This window comes from Leguminivora glycinivorella, chromosome 14 (assembly GCF_023078275.1).
Source record: "Leguminivora glycinivorella isolate SPB_JAAS2020 chromosome 14, LegGlyc_1.1, whole genome shotgun sequence".
Classification (NCBI taxonomy): Eukaryota; Metazoa; Arthropoda; class Insecta; order Lepidoptera; family Tortricidae; genus Leguminivora; species Leguminivora glycinivorella.
In genome coordinates, this window is record NC_062984.1 from 11566032 (window position 1) to 11587180 (window position 21149).

The window sequence follows — 21149 nt, forward strand, 5'->3', positions numbered from 1 at the left end:
CTTTAATGCCTAGCCTAGATGAATGCATAAGTTTAGTTGATAACGTCTAGACGCAATTTAAGACCTGGAAATTGAATCCCATGTGCTGTAGATGGATGCAATTTATACGAAGTTAATAACTTGCTCGTGTAACTTAAAATAAGCTACCTAATATTGAGACCATATCATATAACGCCATCTAGTTGACCTCTCAAATCGGCAACACGATTTGGTCTAAACGTCGAAGAAGATTCATACTTATTTAACATGACCCGTACAATGAGTGGGATTTTTGTATTACCAATTCCCTAATTTCCAGTGCGACTTCTTAAAATTTTGCAGTAAGTAAACATATTTGCACATCAAAGTACCAAGGTCCCTGCCATCTTTGGTGTTTAGGTACAAGTAAATAAATGGAATTTCGTATGCACATCCAGTTCTACAATTTAGGCACAACATAAATTATGCAGCTTGTATATAATAATCAACATATTTAATTCCAAGGCTAATATAATAGAACCCTGTCGCTTTGAATTCTTACTATGGCGTCTATACACGTGTCGGTCATTGATCGTAAGATTTGGTTGTGCTAGGTAGGTATATATATCATCATGAAACATAAAACTCTTTTCATCGTAGCCCCGAGTCGGCGAAGTCCCGCTCAGCGGGGCTCCTTTCTCTGGGAAAATTTCCCTTCGGGCACTTATAGCATCCTAATAAACCTAATTACAGTTTACCATATAAGCCACCGACATATACCTACAATATACATGACGTATGCCACTCAATAGGCACAGTAGTATACTATAAACAACTCGACTCATTATGATATGGTTCTATAGTGGCGTTTAGGATTCGAATTGATTGATTGTAAATAAAGCCGGATTAAAATGCTACTTGCAACGTCGGCCCAATAAATAATGCATTTCTGCCCGTTCTTAAACTTAGTCACGTAGCCACAAATTGTAATACAATAAGGACCCCAGACGAATACGGAATTAACAAATCCAATCAAAAACTTCCATTATCCATAACTTCTTGGCTCGCCCAACTTGGCCTCTGTACAGTATGTACTTGTGTTCATCTTGTGTTGATCTAAGGGCCAATAGTCCTAATACTTGATGTAGTGGCAAATAAGCTTACATGGTCCTCATGAGAGGTTGTCATGGCGGTGAGTTATAGTAGAAGTCAAGATAAATTTCGGAGTTGCGCGATAAAACAATTCTTGCTTGCAGGTTTGGTGTATGTTGCTTATAAAGGTGATTTTGTAAGTACATACTAGCCAAACTTTGCATAGAGGCGTTTGAGGTCATAATGAACAACTTTTATTATGGAACCAATGCTGAAACGCCAATTTTTTTTATTATTAAAATAGAATATTTTACTTGCTCGGGTATCAATATTGTAAAACAAATAACTATAATAAAGACGTAATTGCAATTTTGAACGGGAAATCCCTTATTATATTTACTTTTTATATGACATTGACAGTACTCAAGGTAAAATCAAACAATACTAACGACCCGCATTATTCCTTCACGCGGAATGGAACTTGGAAGTAATTTTCTGTATACTTACTCAGGAAATATACAGATACATAACCCCTCTAACGGTCACTTGCACCTCCCGCTTAACTCAAGGTTAGTGGGCTGTCAACTGTCAAATTCCATATAAAATGGTGGGTTAACCTCGGGTTAACAATTCATTTTCGGTGGTGCAAGTGACCCTAAGGCCCACTTGTACCAACCACTTAACTCAGGGTTAGTGGGCTGTCATCTGTCAAATTCCATATTAAATGGTGGGTTAACCCTCCATTTTCGTTGGTGCAAGTGACCCTAAGCTAACTACTACTGTTTGATAGGGACACATTTCTATGTTTTGTTAAATAAAATTCAATGTCTGTGGAAAACGAGTACTAGCCGAAGCCCGTCTAAACTTAAATGCATAGTGTAGTGTTGTCTTACTGACAACATGTTAAAATTCAAATTTGAACAAATCTCTGTCAAGGTCAAGCATTTAAGGGCTAAAGCATGCATGATAAAGTGAGAACGTCACAAAATATTTTTTTAAATTGTTGTTTTAACTTTGAGATGATTATTCCTAAATATATTTAAGTTAGTTAATATTTATCTTATTATATCGCATATGCATTCATAATACGACACCTATTATCTGCGTTTAGAATCGATAAGAATCGTTTAATGATCTATTGTCCTGCGTAGCGGACATTCGGATATGAATACTAAACATATAAACACTACCATTATTGACACTGCTTAACGAGACAACGAGATAGCCACAAAATTATGTAAAACTTTTGAATTTGCTATTTGCTTTTGTAGACATAGTTGAAGGGATGGAGAGTGACATAGGCTACTTTTTGTCTCTTTCTAACGCGAGCGACGCCGCGGGAAAAAGCTAGTATTTCTATAAAACTACGCAATGTTATTTGGAGTTAGTTAGGTTTGTCTTGTTACGTATAGAATTTTCGTTATTTTTCAGATTTTGTTCTTCTGACAAGCTGGATAAGCTCTTGAATGTTAACTACTAATTAAGTGAAACAACTCGGGTGGTTGTCTCGTTACAGTGTATAGCTTTGGGTAGGCGTAGGGAATACGCACACTAATCAGGCTAATGCTAAATAGTACCTATTTAGCATTAGCCTCTACTTACGCGCCATAATCATATGACGATTAAATTTATTGTTTACGTTTAGGGAAGGCGACCCATACCTACTTATTTGATGTACCTTTACCTATCTCTATCTATCTATCTATAGCAGCATTTAAAGCGCCCGTCTTCGGACATAAGCCTCCTCTCCTCTCCATTCCTCCACGCTTGTCGATCCATTGCCATCCGCATCCAGTTATCGCCAGCTAGTTGGCAGAAATCAACTCTCCATCTAAGGGGCGGCTTGCCGCGACCGTGGGTGTTAGCGGGCTTCCACACCATAGTTCGTCTCGTCCAGCGACTATGGTCCATCCTGGCAATGTGCCCAGCCCATCTTCTCTTTCTGTGTTCAATTTCCTCCTCCGTCTTTAAGTTTTGTGACCTGCCTGATCCACTCGTTCCTTTTTCGGTGCATGAGCGTGATTCCGAGCATTGACCGCTTCATACTTCATAGCTCTTTGTGCAACACGCAGTTTCTCAGCCGATTTATTTGTCAATGTGGTGGTTTCCATTCCATAAAGAACCTTTACTTATAATTCTTTATATTTAAATATTTTAATATAATTATGAATGTGTATTAAAAGAGACCAAATACATACTCGTGCGATATAGCGTAGCACGTCGATGCGTCCTTTTCGCACTTACAAAAAGACGCACCGTCACGATAGGCCATATCACGCGACGACGGTGATCATAGAGTTGCAAATAGAAAAAAAACCAAATGTTTTTTTTTCAGAATTATGAAAAAAAAACATGAAAAAAAACCGAGTACCAGGGTTTTTTTTTCAGATGAACAAATAATTCGACAATAACGGTTTTTCGTGAGTTGTAACGTGTTTCAATAACAATAACATACATTTTAATTCGATTAACATTCAGTATACAAACGTTTATTGGGGAATGAATCCCCGATGCGGCGTGCAGCGTGGAGAGGCGGTGGTGTTGCCACCATACTTACCAACTACAGATTTCGTAAATGTTACTTTTATAAGACCAGAAATTAATGTTATTTGATTTAATTCGTTTAATAGTTAACATTAAGTCTAAAAAAAAATCGTATAAAGTATTAACTGCTTAGCAAATTTTGAGATTTCGTACTTTAGAAAAAAAATATACTCCAGAAAAAAAAACTGTTTTTCTTTCACGGTTTTTTTTCAAGCCAGAAAAAAACCGTTTTTTGCAACCCTAGGTGTTCATCCCGCAAATCTGCGAAACAACGTACTTTCAACGATCAAGTCGTGTTTTGTTTTCTGTGGCATACAAACTTGAATGTGAGTACCTATAGCTAAAAGCTAGATAGATACATTGCATACTTTTGAGGCTACCTCCAATTTACTTGCGAAATGTTTCGACTTTTCTGTTGCTGAACTTTACGATGTCGTGACATGATTTTGCGATGACAAGCCTCGGCCGTCCTGAAGAATCTCTGTCCTATTAATATTGATGAAGGCACGGCAGGCTTGTAAAATTCATAAGCAACATTTTCCTCATAAATAATGGATGTGGTTAACCAATTCCTTCTAAAATTGAAAATAGTACCTGCGGTGGCGTATTCAAGTAGTAATCTGGAAAACATGATCTTGTTAAAAAATGTATCATAATTTTTAAGTTTAATTAGCTTAGTTATAAACTGTTCCCATCTATGTGATATCTGGACCGATAAACAGGTCTCCCGCGGTACAGGCCTAGCCTAGTGCGGGGACCCCTGGAAACTTGTGTTAACAATAATTAGGATATGCACAAATGGATGTAAATTTTACCTATCTTTTGTAACAAATGACTTTGTGTTTATGTGCAACAATAAACGATTTTTACTTTTACTTTACTTTTACTTTAAACACGATCGGTTGATATCCACGAAACACATATCTGGTGGAGAGACACCGTACGGTTTTAAATCTGATTTTTTTTATTATTTACATTGTCGTGGTATATTATTATTAGTGCATAATTCTTTACAATAGTATTTTTTGGAGACGTTCGTATTTTCTGTTAAATTCTAATTTCTTTTGTTTGCTTATCTAATTTCTTTTTATAAAAGGTAATAAAAAAATAAAATTATGAATACTACGTACTAATAATTACTTTTATTCACACGTAAGCACTTGTAAATGTAAATTATATAAACACTAGTACATAACACCCAACGCGGATTAAAAAGTCAGTCTTACTCTATGTACAGTAATTATTTAAAATATTTTACATAATATTTTGGATTACTATAACATGTCAAATTATAAATAAAAATAAAAATTACTATAACTTGTCAAAAATATGTTTGTAAATAAAAGTTATAAATATTTCCCATGCCTTCATTTGTTCGATTGTCAATTTGAAGTCATTCTTCAGCATATCAACCAACACATCTCTTGTTTCCTGTAAATTAAAAACATATTAGGTGTAAACGCGTGTTTTTTAAAATAAAAATACATTATTTATTCAAGTGATTCTCTTTCCGAATAGGTTTGGCCTGATTCAAACTTTCATATACATATTTCAAAGTCAACTTTTTCTCCAACAAAAATAAACGCTTATTTATTAAATTTTCTTCCACGTGAAAATTTACAATTCTGCATTTATTTGTCACTTATCATTTATTTTGTAATTTACTACAAACCACTCGCTCCCATTCCCACTATTACTACTAACTGCCATTTACAGAGTACCTAGTGATATTATGCAAATTTAAACGTAATGGCACAAACACCAACAACGACGGATCTCATTCACTTGTAAATGTTTCTAAACCAAATGGACAAACAAAACTATATTCGCTGACACTGTGTTACTGGAACTTACATGGAAATATTTCGTAGATATTTTCCTGTTGCCATGCGACTGGCCAAGTTTCTCCATCATCGCGACAACCACCTCTGGTTGGCCTAGGTTGTCAACAGCCAGGCTGATCGCTGACATGAAGTTGATGGTGTGTGCTTTAAACTGATAGCTGCCTCTTATTTTATCTTCGTCGAGGTCGCGGACAGCTTTGAAGAAAGTCTTTGTTTCTGGGTCGGCGCGGAATAACCTGGAAAGAGTTTAGGTATTGTGTATTGTTTGAAATAATGCCATATATTCTGTGATAATGCATACATAAAGGTCTACAGTAGACGGGTCTGGCCCCGTAGCCGAATGACATTTCTGCGACGCGAAACGCAACCGAAACGCCGCAGAAATGTACTCGTAGTCTGGCTCTGTCGCGCCAATACGCAAAACTCGCAAGAGCGATAGAGACAGATAGCTACGAATGAATTATTATTGTGAGCGTTTCGTGAGCGTTTGTGCATTCGGCTACGCACACGGTCAAAGAAGGAAGGAGATCGGACATGTCCGCCGGCAGCTTGGCCGCTCTATAAATATTATGCTCTGAGGAGTCAATTTGCACCGATTGCGATAGAAAAAGGTTAAAAACTCTTATAAATGAATGTCATATCTTCACACTTTCAGACTTAGTTATTATCCATTGATAGCTTGATCCGACTCTACATAAAACATTTTCGTAGTGACACGAAATTAATAAAATCACGATGCCTCCTATATTTTTCTGGCCAAATCAAAAGTTATGTAATCCTAATCTAGCCAAGGTTTTTTTTATTTAGGACGGTATTCAGTAAAACAAAATGCACGGTAAATTGAAACATTGAAACATTTATTTAAATAACACAGTGAGTTACATTTTAGTCTGGTCCCCACACTAGGCATAGTCTGTCCTGTGGTGGACATAGGACATAAAAAGTGTTTACAATTAAATAAATACAAGATTAAAATTAATGAATAAGCTTTTGAAGACAAAAAATATTTCTATCTGTCGCTTATTGTACCTACCCCGGTCGTTGTGGGTCTTTTTATGATAAATCCAATTTGTATCCTAATTTTACCACAGATCATAATATTCATAATAGTATTGGTCCTATATTTACGCACGGGTTGGGTCCGCGATTCTTCCGCGTCGCATACCTACTTTCAGGAAGGGCCGTAGCAGTGGCATTGACCTTTCGGCCCGCGTCGCGAAAGGCCCGATTTAGCGTTTTATGGCTCGTGAACGGGAATGTGATGGGTCTTGGTGGCATTGTGGAAAACATGAATCCAAGGTTCTTTAAAGACGAAATATTATAAAAATATTTTTTGGGTTAGGCATTAGGGTAGTTGCCAATAATTGAACCGGGCAACCGTACTGGCTTCGTGGCTTCTGACAGTTCTGAATTTCTGATCTGACTTCACGGTATTATTACGCCATATGATAAATAGAAAAAATAACTAAAATAATTATTCTCGCAGTTAATAAAAGGATGTAATTTTTGGTAAGTAAGTAGGTACACGGTTCTAAGATCTTATTTTTACTCTTCATATTCTTTATATTCAAGTTTTATTACTCTGAACTTTAAGATTCGTCAAATATTAGCTGTATATACGATATGGATCGGAATCGTCAGTGTCAAAACCTAAAAATTCGAATCGAGAGAGTGTCATCAAACATTCCGATCTATTAGGGCTACTTGCACCACCCGCTTAACCCAAGGTTAGTGGGCTGTCAACTGTCATAAATATTCCATATAAAATGGTGGGTTAACTTCGGGTTAACCGTCCATTTTCGGTAGTGCAAGTGACCCTTAAAATATTAAAGTTAAAGCTATAGTTAGCTAGTTACCTTAAAAATAATTCCATTCCGTATTTCCCTGCGTCTGCGGCCACGGGTCGCCAGGTGCTTTGGACGTGGTAGACCTGGCGGAGCGTAAGGCCCGAGACCGGGCTGGCGGCGTCGGGGTCTCCGCCCCACCACCACCGACTCACCACTTGCCCCATGATGCTGAAACAGAAGCGAGAATAAAATAGGTTTAGGGTAGGTTCAGATGACAGGCGTTCAACGCGCGTTTACAACTACATTACATGCGCGGATCCAGGCGGGGGGGGGGGGGTTATGGGGGTCATGACCCCCTCCCCCTGGAGCCTAGGTTGGCCATATAAATAGACCACGTGACCCCCCCCTCCGGGCTTGGGTCTTTGCCGAATATTGCCTTAGGTAGTTGTAAGTGTTGTAACTTGTAGTAGAGACTGTATTTATTCATAAGAACTTATTCCTCCTTGCATTGTCCCATGATTTGCCACATCATGGGAGCCTGGGGTTCGCTTTGACAACTAAACTAATTCCTAGATTTGTGTAGGCACTCGTTTTACAAATGATATTGCCATTTGAACAGGTAGACATTTACATGTATGATACATACGAGTTTTAATTTGAATTTGTGCCTTTTTAGTTAGAATAGGAGCTACGTAACTGACAAAAACATTCGTTAGACGACGCGTGACGTTGTAAAAGTATCAAAATACAAAAGCGATTTGAACTTATCGAGATAATTATAAACGTTAATTATTAGCTCTACCATCGATATGGATCGGATATGTCAGTGTCAATAATGACGCTTCTTCTAGCAATAGCGACACGTTTATACATTGTGTTTAGAATCGTTGGACGTATCCTCAAATCCAAATGGCGCCCAATATCACTATCACTACAGCATTACAGCCGGCGTATCATGTTTCTAATTTTATCACTTATCCACGTGGATAAGACTTCTGTCACGCTTTGGCAAGTATGTCAGTGTGAGAGTGACAGATGTCTTATCCACGTGGATAAGTGATAAAATTGGAAGCATGGTACGGCGGCTGGAAGTAATTCTAAGCCAAATGCACAAACGCTTATGAATACATCGTTATCTATGTAGATAAGTATCTCTATCGCTTTTCCGCATTGGCGCGACAGAGCCAAACTGCGTTTTGTTCGGTGTCTATCGTCAACCATAGTCAATTCAGCTGGGCCGGCAGGTCTGTTTAGTGAATTAATATATATTATGTGATGTGCAACATACGAGCACACACGTCCACCTAATGTAGCTAATTGCCTCCTCGGCCCTCGCACATTCGAAGGTCAGGAGATGACATTTAAGTTATGGGCAGAATTGGTATCAAATTGCACGTGTAACTAGTACCAAATACTATATACTATAATACGTGCAGCTTCTGACGTTTCCCATACAATTGAGCGGCAACAATTTTACTAGCGCCATCTAGCGGTTCGAGTTGATCAAAGTAGTTGTTCAGACTTTTATTTGAGTAAATTAAAATAGAAAATGCTATTACTTGATCTACTTTAACATTTTTAGACGGAATAAAACAAAAAAATAAGAATTTGTAATTTTTTTTAATTTTATGCTGTATGAAACTAAACTATTTTGATCAACTCATGCCGCTAGGAGCGCTAGTGTGCCTGTTGCCAACTTTGGCACCGAGCTGCACGTATTAACTCGTAGAGTTTACATAGTATTTGCTAGTACCTACCTCACCTATTGCAGTTGATTTACTCAAGACCAAGATCCAAAATTTTTTATATAGACATTTTGACTTATGTCAAGAACGATTTAATACTGGACTCGCATACTGGATATCGCAGTGACAAATGGCGCTGTTCGCAGCCTGGAAGTGGCAAATCATATTTCTCCCAAATTTTTGCGTGTTTTTATTTTTTATGTTTACAAATGACATATTTCTTTATTTTAAAATCGCGATATCACGTCAATACACATTTTGTAAAAAAAAATTACAGTCATCATCAGTGTAGTTATGATAGTATTTAATAGGTGGCGCTAAAAAATCGAGGTACGATTCTTAGTATGTAAAATCCTATATAAATAATCCTTGCTTTATGTTAACTCAAGGTGACTCGACCTACAATATGATGAGATGAGCATGAATAACAATTAATTAAATTTTCTCTTTTGAATACCTACTTAATCAATTAAATCACTTATATGAGTAAAAAAAAAAAAAAAAAAAATTATATCCTCAAATTTAATATGTATATCCTCTGCCTAGCTGTAAATAACGTGTTTAACTGTAACAGTACTAATTGTCTATCTTTGTGTTGGTTAAATTAAACCAAGTTTAATCCAAAGATTATTTTATTTGAAATCATCATAAAATCTCCCGGTAATTCGAATTTCGCGATCACGCTAACTCGACGCGCTTCGGGCTTCGATCTCCTGAGTTCCAGCCAGCAGCAGTTGTACGAGCCAGCAGTTCCAGTGGCAGATCTACGAATTGGAGTGGCTGGCTTCCCCTAAAGCCCCCTCCAAAAACGGGTACGTATCACAATATCTAAAGTTAAAAAACCTAACGTTAAATGACCTACGTTCAAAATACCTAAAATCAAAATACATAATGATGTTTCGACCGAAATTCAAAATACCTAAAGTGTAAAAAGGTGCATATTAAAATGTCTAAAATAAAAAAACTAACGTTAAATTACCTACGTTCAAAATACCTAAAATTAAAAAAACTAACGTTAAATGACCTACGTTCAAAATACCTAAAATCGAAATGCCTAATGATTAAATCCGAAAAGCAAAAATGTATAATAAATGGGGCTTAAATAACCGGTTCACCCTTGAATCGTCGACAGACAATTAATCGAATATTATTTCAAAGACAACGTTTCAACTAATTTCATTTCATCGACAGTTCATATCGTAGAATGATCCATATAAGTCAAATTAAACCGTGGACTTTTACTTCGTAGATAACTTATTCCGAGTATACTTTATATCGTGGTATTTTGTTTTGTGTTTTTTTATTTCATTTTGTTTTACATTAAACAAAATTTATTACGCATAATATTATTTCAATTTTGTATACCTATTTCAATTGTTAATTTTTCTAAAATTTTACAATTTGTAAATTATTTATTTTATGTTTGGTCACAATAACCTAACCTTCTTCTAACCTAATCTAAACCTATTTTAAACGTCGTGCGTTGATGTGTAGGGTCGCAGTTCTAACCTAACCTAAACCTACTCTGTAAGCCGTTCTTTTCAGTGTGATCGCAGTTCTAACCTAACCTAAACCTACTCTGTAAACTGTTTGTTTTTGTGTGTGGTCACAGTACTAACCTAACCTAAACATAATCTGTAAACTGTTTGTTTTTACGCGTGGTCACAGTTCTAATCTAACCTAAACCTACTTTAAAAGCCGTTCGTTGTTGTGTAAGGGCGGAGTTCTAAGTTCTAACCTAACCTAAACCTACTCTAATATAGGAATTAAACCAATCGGGTTCCCTCTATTTGGCATACCTTTAATTGTCCGAAACGATTTTCGCATAACAGACTTCGCATATAATTGATTTTCGACGAATGTTAATTTGGCAGAAAACTTATTTGACATAATCTAAAATAATACTAATATTACTTTGTCCGAAAATAAGTTCGCATAATACTTTTTACACCGATTGTTTTTTATGAATAACATATATTGATTTGCATAATTGTATTTGGCATATTTCTTTAAATCAGAATAACCACCCATACTAAATGCAGTCAGGAGTGTCGGTTAGGTTAGGTTAGAACTGCGACCTCAAGAAATACAATATTTTGTTAAGAATGCACGAATGTCGGTTAGGTTAGGTTAGAACTGCAACATCAATATAGTAGTATTAGCTATGACAAAAATTCTGCGTGATAAATTTGGACTAAACAATGTTATGCATAAAAACCACTCGACGAAAAACATATATTCGAACAAACAAAAATATGCCTAGATAAATTATGCGTAACTATACTATGCTTAAAATTAATACTTCAATATACCCTAAAAGAGGCTCGCGGAACCTACACTACTACTTCGGTATTTTGACCGGTTAATCATTTTAGGTATTTTGACCATAGGGTATTTCAAATGTTGGTATATAAAATTTAGGTGACATAGTTTTTGGTATTTCAAACATTAGGTATTTAGTCCAATAGGTATTTTAAATTTCGGTAATTCGTGCGTAGGTGTAACTTACTTAGGTTATTAAAATCATTAGGTATTTTGATTTTAGGTATTTTGAACGTAGGTCATTAAACGTTAGGTTTTTTAATTTTAGACATTATGATACGTACCCCCAAAAACATATTTACATACCTACAGTTTGTGTTTTCTGATGTCCCAATTAATTTGGACAAAAAAACTTTCTTTTGGTTGTCATGGTAAAGACAGTACGTCAAACACGAGGACGCGTCTCCATTCGTAATATCGTCACTACTTTTAAAAAATCTCGTATCTCATGCTTCTTCTCAAAGTTAAAACGCAGTAAGTCTATATGCATTCCATACACACTTACTACAATTATCTTTTCATTGACAGACGAAGATACAAGTTTTTTTAAGAGTAGTGACGATATGACTTTTATGACATGACATTAAACTAGATTGAATTACAATAACAATGACAATGACATCTGTAAATCCGCGCAGATTTTTTAAAATGAAAACGATGCCTAAACAAAAACATGTTGAATTAAATATGTAATCCATACTAATATTAAAAATGCGAAAGTGTGTGTGTCTGTTTGTTTGTCCGTCCTTCACGGCTAAACGGAGCGACAAATTGTCGATTTTTTAAGTGGAGATAGTTGAAGGGATGGAGAGTGACATAGGCTACTTTTTGTCTCTTTCTAACGCGAGCGAAGCCGCGGGCAAAAGCTAGTCCTTAATAAAGGAACAACCGGTAAAACCGCGGAATACCACACTAAGCCATAAATTAAGCGCAGACGACGTCGTAGACAGCAAATGAATGGGTTGAACGAGGAAAACCGGCGCGTCGGTGCCTATTACCTTGCGAATTCGCAGCTTATTGAATAACGGCGTAACCGCCAGGGCTGTTGTTCATGTTACTGGTGCAAGCTTTGCTTCAGCGAACTAGTATAATTGAACAACTGGAGAATAAACTTCGCTTCGCGATAGGCAAACGTGAAAGCTATTTTAGTTCTGAAACTATTGTGACATTTTGTAACAGTCAAATCACGCTGGTCACGGTGGTGGTCACGCTGGTCTGGTCAATAGACTGTATGACGCTTAAGTCCTATACAGGGTGTAAACCTAATACGGGCGAACCTCTTAACGGTGGTGAGTATAGGACATAAAAAATGGAATTAGATAACTTTTACTTAAAATTGAATTTTTTTTTTAAATTATCAAATTAATTCGGCCCGCAACGTAATGCAAACGGGTACGTATCACAATGTCTAAAGTTAAAAAACCTAACGTTAAATGACCTACGTTCAAAATACCTAAAATCAAAATACATAATGATGTTTCGACCGAAATTCAAAATACCTAAAGTGTAAAAAGGTGCATATTAAAATGTCTAAAATAAAAAAACTAACGTTAAATTACCTACGTTCAAAATACCTAAAATTAAAAAAACTAACGTTAAATGACCTACGTTCAAAATACCTAAAATCGAAATGCCTAATGATTAAATCCGAAAAGCAAAAATGTCTAATAAATGGGGCTTAAATAACCGGTTCACCCTTGAATCGTCGACAGACAATTAATCGAATATTATTTCAAAGACAACGTTTCAACTAATTTCATTTCATCGACAGTTCATATCGTAGAATGATCCATATAAGTCAAATTAAACCGTGGACTTTTACTTCGTAGATAACTTATTCCGAGTATACTTTATATCGTGGTATTTTGTTTTGTGTTTTTTTATTTCATTTTGTTTTACATTAAACAAAATTTATTACGCATAATATTATTTCAATTTTGTATACCTATTTCAATTGTTAATTTTTCTAAAATTTTACAATTTGTAAATTATTTATTTTATGTTTGGTCACAATAACCTAACCTTCTTCTAACCTAATCTAAACCTATTTTAAACGTCGTGCGTTGATGTGTAGGGTCGCAGTTCTAACCTAACCTAAACCTACTCTGTAAGCCGTTCTTTTCAGTGTGATCGCAGTTCTAACCTAACCTAAACCTACTCTGTAAACTGTTTGTTTTTGTGTGTGGTCACAGTACTAACCTAACCTAAACATAATCTGTAAACTGTTTGTTTTTACGCGTGTTGGAAAAATCAGCATGCTTTGTAAACCAAAGAAAATGTTAGCTAACCACATAAACGCACTTAGAACATAATTTAAATGTTTGAATAAAAAGTCAGATAAATGTTCTGGTGCGTTGGGAATTCATTCTTGTTTCGATCCTACTACTATTAACATCCTAAATTGTATCAGTGTCTTCCGTTCTCCGTTCATGTAATAAACCATCTTCATAACCAAGTCATCGTTTCCTTCCTTCAGGTTATGGGCCTGCGCTCTTCCAATAAAAATCAAGTTTTGAGCGATAAAAAGTGAATATAGTTAATACGGTTGCCGACGGCAATGGCGTCGTCCAGTATAAGTTCCTCAGCTCCACTCGTAATGGAAAAACTAAAGGGAATTGAAAACTATAGTTCATGGAAATTTATGATGAAAATGGTGTTGATTCACGAAGATCTATGGGAATTTGTGGAAAAAGAGGTTGACGAGAAAAAATCCGAAGATGTGAAGAAAAGCCAGAAAGCGCTCGCACGCATTGCATTATCCGTGCAATCGACGGCCTTCGTGCACATAAGGAACGTGACCTCGGCACACAAAGCATGGAAGAATCTTCAGAATGCTTATGAAGATAAGGGATTATGTCGGAGACTAGGCCTGTTGCGAACTTTGTTTAGCACAAAGTTGACGGAATGTCAAAGTATGGAAAAATATGTCAACAGAATCACGAACGTCGCACAACAATTACAAGATATCGATGCAAAGTTGGATGATGACTTTGTTGCGGTAATCATGCTGAGCGGACTTCCTGAGGACTACGACCCGCTGATCATGGCAATTGAGAACTCAGACCTCAAGTTGACTAGCGAAGTTGTATCGGCGAAGTTGCTGCAGGAGACGTTGCGACGTGAGGACAGCAAACGCGACGGAGATGGAGTTACAGCTCTGGCGGCTGCGAGGAAGCTTCCCAGGTGTTTTGCTTGTAAAAAGATGGGACATATCAAGAAAGATTGTCCGACGTTGAACAAAAAGAAAAGTAGCAAGGTGATGTCATCGTCAAAGGTTCTGCTCACGGCGCTGTCGGTGAACGTTGAAAGTGATCTTTGGTACGTGGACAGTGGGTCGGCGAGTCATCTTTGTCGAGATGTGAACATGATGAGTGACATGAAGTCAGATAAATCGTTGCAAGTGACTGTGGCTAACGGAGATAAACTATTTACGGCTGGTAGAGGCAATGTTAACGTGGAACAACGTGATGGCAATGTAAAGACTATAAGTGACGTGTATTATGTACCTAACTTAGCAGCTAACTTATTGTCAGTAAGTGCCATGGCTAAAAAAGGCTATAAGATAGTATTCGACTCCGATGGTTGTGAAATTTTAGATAATGGGGTTATTGCCGCGACGGCTACTTTGAAAAATGACGTGTATATCCTTGACACTGTTGAGGCTTGTTCGAAGGTTCCTTTACAGAACAAACAGGTGGCCAACGCAGCAGTGGAGGAGGAGCGTGCGGTTTCTAGCGACGAAACTGTCTCTGCAGCTTCAGAGAAAGTTTGGCATCGTCGTCTTTCGCATCTCAACAGGAGAAGCATGGAACTTTTAAAAAAAGGTATGGCTTCTGGTATATCGTATGATAGTAGAGATTTTGAAACGTGTATAGCGTGTGTCCAAGGCAAAGCGAGTAAGGTACCGTTTCCGAAGAAATCTCACAACAGGGCTAAAGAGGTCCTGGGTTTAGTGCATACAGACGTCTGTGGACCGCTACCATCGGCCTCATTCAGCGGTGCTAGATATTTCTTGCTCTTCATAGATGATTATTCTAGGAAGACGTTTGTGTACTTTTTAAATAAAAAAGGTGAAGTATTTGATAGGTTCAAAGAGTTTAAGGCTTTAGTGGAGAACCAGACAGGTAAAAGGATAAAATCGCTACGCAGCGACAACGGAGGGGAATACACCAGTTCTGCATTTCAGGCATACCTCAGGAGCAATGGCATCGTGCATCAAACAACAGTTCCTGGCTGCGCTGCCCAGAACGGGGTCGCGGAGCGCGCGAACAGGACAGTGATGCAGGCGGCAAGGTGCATGCTACAAGATGCAGGCCTGAGCAACGAATTTTGGGCGGAAGCTGTCAACATGGCAGTCTACGTTAAGAACCGTTGTCCTACGAAAGCTGTTCTGGGGAGCACTCCTGAAGAAAAGTGGAGTGGCAAAAAGGTATCACTGAGTCATTTACGTATCTTTGGTTCTGTGGCTTATGCTATGACTTCAAAGCGTTCGAAATTAGATCCGAAATGCAAAAAGTACATTTTTGTTGGGTATTGTGAGCATACAAAGGGTTACAGGCTCGTAGACCCGGAACAACCAACAAAATGCATCAAAGCCCGAGATGTAACCTTTTTAGAAAATACGTTCATTGAAAAAGCATCAAATGATGACATTGACAATGTCATTGTGTCAACTGAAATATTTACACAAACTAAAAGTGCAGATGTAAATAAAAATGTTGAGTTCAAATTGTCTGACCCATCTTCTGTACAAACAGAAACGTCTGTAGTGAGTGGTACGTCTGATGTTGTTAATTTGACAACAAATTCTCAGAATACAAACGATCGAACGAGTACAATCACAATTCATGATTCGTCTAGCTCTAGTGAATGTGATGATCCGGCCGATAAAACTTATATTCCAGAGGAGGAGAGTACGGAAACTTCGGAATATGACAGTTCATCGGGTTCGATACTTTCCGGATTTTTGGCGGGTACGTGCGATCCGGATGCTCCACGAACTGTACGAGAAGCACTGAGTGGTCCAGATGCAGACAATTGGAAAGAAGCTATGTCTTGTGAGTACAACTCATTTATTAAGAACAAATGTTGGACATTGACAGATCGACGAGAGTCACAAAAACCTGTCAAATGCAAATGGGTGTTCAAAGTGAAACGTGGATTGAACGGTGAACTCCTAAAATATAGGGCACGCCTGGTAGCTAAAGGCTTCACTCAACAATATGGCATAGACTATGAGGAGACGTTTTTCACCAGTTGTCAGATACTCCACAATACGTATTTTGCTAGCTTTAGCTGCTGAGTATGGTATGCAGATTGAACATCTTGACGTAAAAACAGCATTTCTCAACGGTGATTTGAAGGAGACTGTGTTCATGGAACAACCGGAAAGCTTTGTAGTTAAAGGTCAAGAAAGTAAGGTCTACAAATTAAATAAAGCTATTTACGGGTTGAAACAAGCTTCAAAGGCATGGTACGAGAAGATTGATCATGTTCTCTGTAATAAGTTGAAGTTCAAGAAGTCGTCATCTGAGCCTTGTGTCTATTTTCAGCGCCAAAAGGGGTCGCTTATAATCATTGCTCTTTACGTTGACGACATCATATTGTTTTCAACAGGTAATGAACGTGATAAGCTAGATGTCAAAGTCAAGTTAATGAAAGAATTTGACATGACAGATCTAGGGCCAGCTCATCAAGTATTAGGTATGAGATTGTGTAGGGAAGAAAACCAAATTACTCTTGATCAATCGAACTATATCGCGATGGTGCTGAAGAAATATAAAATGGAAGAATGTAAGTGTTCGCCTACTCCTATGGAAACCGGACTTAAATTACCTAAGGGAAATCAAAGAGATGATACCTATGATTATAGAGGTTTAGTAGGTTCACTAATGTATATTGCTATCTGTACCCGACCAGACATTGCGTACGCAGTCAGCTACTTAAGTCAATTTAATGAATCATTTACAGAGACCCACTGGAAAGCGGCGAAAAGAGTCCTGCGCTACTTGAAAGGTACCATGGATCTCCGTTTGACTTTTAAGAAAGGCAAGCAGCTGGAAATCACTGGATTCGCAGATGCAGACTGGGGTGGAGACACCGTGGACAGGCGGTCGTACACGGGATATGTCTTCAAAGTAGGTGAGTCAATTGTTACTTGGGCAAGTTGTAAACAAAAAACAGTTAGCCTTAGCTCAACCGAAGCCGAATACTATTCTTTGTCGAACTCCTGTAAAGAGGGTTTGTTTATTCGTACATTTCTAAAAGAAATTATTAACGAAGAAATTGTGCCGACAATTTTCAATGACAATCAGTCAGCACAGAAATTGTGTAGGAACTCTTTACATCATGCTAGGAGTAAGCATATAGATATTCGCCACCACTTTATTCGGCAACTTGTGAATAGTAATACGATTACTATTGAGTATCTTAATACAAATGATATGTTGGCAGATATACTGACAAAGGCGTTGTGTAAAGTTAAACACTATAAGTTTGTGAGACAGCTCATGTTACTTTCATGTAAGTAAATGCGTTAAAACTCTGTATTTATTTGATAGTTAAGAATGTGTTCTTAATGTAATTACCATCATGGTTATTTCAGTTACTTGTTAGTTTGCTTATACATGATAGTGATTACATGATATTTAAATGATTGCATATCAATATAATTACAATTCATAATGTGAATAACTGAACTTGGTTGATGCATTGTAGCGAAAGTTCAGTGCATATGTTTTTGTTAATTGATTTATTGTTACTGTGAAGTGTAGGTCACTTCTTTAGTTATGAATTTGTTTGTGTGTTGAAACAAGACTGTTTTTGGTTTAAGGGCCAGTGTTGGAAAAATCAGCATGCTTTGTAAACCAAAGAAAATGTTAGCTAACCACATAAACGCACTTAGAACATAATTTAAATGTTTGAATAAAAAGTCAGATAAATGTTCTGGTGCGTTGGGAATTCATTCTTGTTTCGATCCTACTACTATTAACATCCTAAATTGTATCAGTGTCTTCCGTTCTCCGTTCATGTAATAAACCATCTTCATAACCAAGTCATCGTTTCCTTCCTGGTCACAGTTCTAATCTAACCTAAACCTACTTTAAAAGCCGTTCGTTGTTGTGTAAGGGCGGAGTTCTAAGTTCTAACCTAACCTAAACCTACTCTAATATAGGAATTAAACCAATCGGGTTCCCTCTATTTGGCATACCTTTAATTGTCCGAAACGATTTTCGCATAACAGACTTCGCATATAATTGATTTTCGACGAATGTTAATTTGGCAGAAAACTTATTTGACATAATCTAAAATAATACTAATATTACTTTGTCCGAAAATAAGTTCGCATAATACTTTTTACACCGATTGTTTTTTATGAATAACATTGATTTGCATAATTGTATTTGGCATATTTCTTTAAATCAGAATAACCACCCATACTAAATGCAGTCAGGAGTGTCGGTTAGGTTAGGTTAGAACTGCGACCTCAAGAAATACAATATTTTGTTAAGAATGCACGAATGTCGGTTAGGTTAGGTTAGAACTGCAACATCAATATAGTAGTATTAGCTATGACAAAAATTCTGCGTGATAAATTTGGACTAAACAATGTTATGCATAAAAACCACTCGACGAAAAACATATATTCGAACAAACAAAAATATGCCTAGATAAATTATGCGTAACTATACTATGCTTAAAATTAATACTTCAATATACCCTAAAAGAGGCTCGCGGAACCTACACTACTACTTCGGTATTTTGACCGGTTAATCATTTTAGGTATTTTGACCATAGGGTATTTCAAATGTTGGTATATAAAATTTAGGTGACATAGTTTTTGGTATTTCAAACATTAGGTATTTAGTCCAATAGGTATTTTAAATTTCGGTAATTCGTGCGTAGGTGTAACTTACTTAGGTTATTAAAATCATTAGGTATTTTGATTTTAGGTATTTTGAACGTAGGTCATTAAACGTTAGGTTTTTTAATTTTAGACATTATGATACGTACCCAATGCAAACACACTCGCGTTAAACGCTCGTTGACAGTTGTCATTGACTGTCATCGCAACCACGTTTACAGTAGGTACATTGCTGCTGGGAAATTTTTCAAAAATTCTCTATGAGGTGAGAATTAAGAGTAACTCAAAAACACCTCTTAATTAATGATAACAATATTGAATTATATGCCTGGTTTCATTTATCGCCCTTATTACGTTTACGCGCGTATAACAACTTCCAAATTTTGAAAAAATTCACAAAAGGTCTGTGAGGTGAGTGAGGAGTTCGCGCATACAAAATGTAGGAGGGTATATCTAGAGGAACCCGAATTAACATGCACACTTTAGACAGCCACACTTAAATTTTTAAACATTTCCTCTCAGTTGATTTGCTTTGGCTTCCTTGCTCAAAACAATTGGCACTTTCGCTTTCGATAAAACTTTTAAATATTTACAACATTGTGTGCTCAAAACTAACATAAGGTTAGTTAGTGCGAGAGAAACACCATAAGTCAGTCATATAGAGGTTCTCATTTCGTACTTTTAACTATAGTCAATAATATTTCTGATATAAAGTATTTCTCTGATTCCACATGATCATAGAGCGTATCAAAAATTAAATTTAACAGATGTTGGATTCTGCTTCGCCTCGGTAAGCGATGAATATATTTACTATTGGTTTAGCTTATACACTTGTATGTTATTAAGTATACCTACAAACCTACATACTGTTATTACTGTTGAGGCCAACGTGCATATAGTTTTTTTGCTCGTACGCTGCCTACAACTGGTCATAGTATTTGACTCATAATACTAAGAAATAGTGTTTATTCGCTGAACAGTGAACATATAAATCATGTGAATGAAATCCACTAGGTACTACACAATGGAAAATCAAATTGATAGCTGCTAACTGGTTAAGTAATACGTGCTTATAATAGAGGTAAAATAAACGAAGAGGTCTTGTTAAAAGATTTGAGGGCAGACTAAATAATATATGCATATTATGTTATGTCCGAGCCATTTATTAGTATTTGCTTATGATAATACTGCTAGCCGTACTACATATTATTGTGTAGGTACAGTAGGTATGGGTGAATAGGTATAAACTGCTTGACACTTTCTTAATAATTACGCAGATATTTTCGATCAAAGCATACTTTTTCTGTGAATGTCTTTAAAATAAATCATATTTTAACTTTCGTTCCTATTTACCTCGGCCAATGCTTTGTATCCTGGGTATTGGTGCACCTTTGTATTAGTTAGTGGCTAACAAGAATCTCTCATACGTGTAGGTATATTTTTTATAAGATGGCATTTTTGTGATCGCACCTCCCGATCGTAACCTTATTTGTAATAAATAATCAAATAAACAATTCAATTTTATTTTTGCGTCCACACCATATGCGATTTCATCATATGTTGCGAAAATTTTCACGATGTTTCTTACAGAACACTTCTCTATTTAATTTATAATAAATGGTTGAATAAGCAATCCTTTTCCTTCTGGGGATTTCTTGACAGCATATTCTACTATTACGATGGTCATTAATCTATCGGAGAGTATCTATTGTGACAAGTGACGCATCATTTATGAGAATCTCGTATATTTACCGTCCTCAACAGTAAACAAGTTTTTATTACATCAATTTAAGAATTCAGTGCGCTTGCGTAAATAAATACTCACTTCGATAGCCGTTTGTTATCGCGCTCTTTTTTCCCGCGCAATCTGTATTTGTAATATTTTGAGGTTATAATAATATAGGGAACACGCGCGATTCACTCTGTGACAAAAATAATACTGGCATTCTATCGTGCATGATAATGATCACGTATGTTTTACGAGCGAATAAAG

General features: G+C 36.7%; 1 protein-coding gene across 2 annotated transcripts; it reads right to left on the bottom strand.

Annotated features, from left to right (window-relative positions):
* Positions 1-4723: 4723 nt before the first annotated feature.
* Positions 4724-21108, bottom strand: LOC125233428 (hemoglobin-2-like). Of its 2 annotated transcripts, none has more exons than XM_048139444.1 (4): positions 20982-21108; positions 7295-7459; positions 5449-5674; positions 4724-5025 (listed from the first exon to the last, which is right to left on the bottom strand). In XM_048139444.1, the coding sequence occupies exons 2-4, from the start codon at positions 7447-7449 to the stop codon at positions 4906-4908; spliced, it is 501 nt and encodes a 166-aa protein (XP_047995401.1). In that variant the 5' UTR covers positions 7450-7459; positions 20982-21108; the 3' UTR covers positions 4724-4905. The 2 variants fall into 2 exon arrangements, with proteins under 2 accessions (XP_047995401.1, XP_047995402.1); XM_048139445.1 differs by lacking the exon at positions 20982-21108 and adding an exon at positions 12291-12457.
* Positions 21109-21149: the final 41 nt, after the last annotated feature.

Coding starts and splice junctions, on each gene's coding strand:
- LOC125233428 (XM_048139444.1), bottom strand. CDS start 7,449: ATGGGGCAAGTGGTGAGTCGGTGGTGGTGGGGCGGAGACCCCGACGCC. Junction 5,675..7,294: donor GGAATGGAATTATTTTTAAG/GTAACTAGCTAA, acceptor AACTCTTTCCAG/GTTATTCCGCGCCGACCCAG. Junction 5,026..5,448: donor TATCTACGAAATATTTCCAT/GTAAGTTCCAGT, acceptor TTTAATTTACAG/GAAACAAGAGATGTGTTGGT.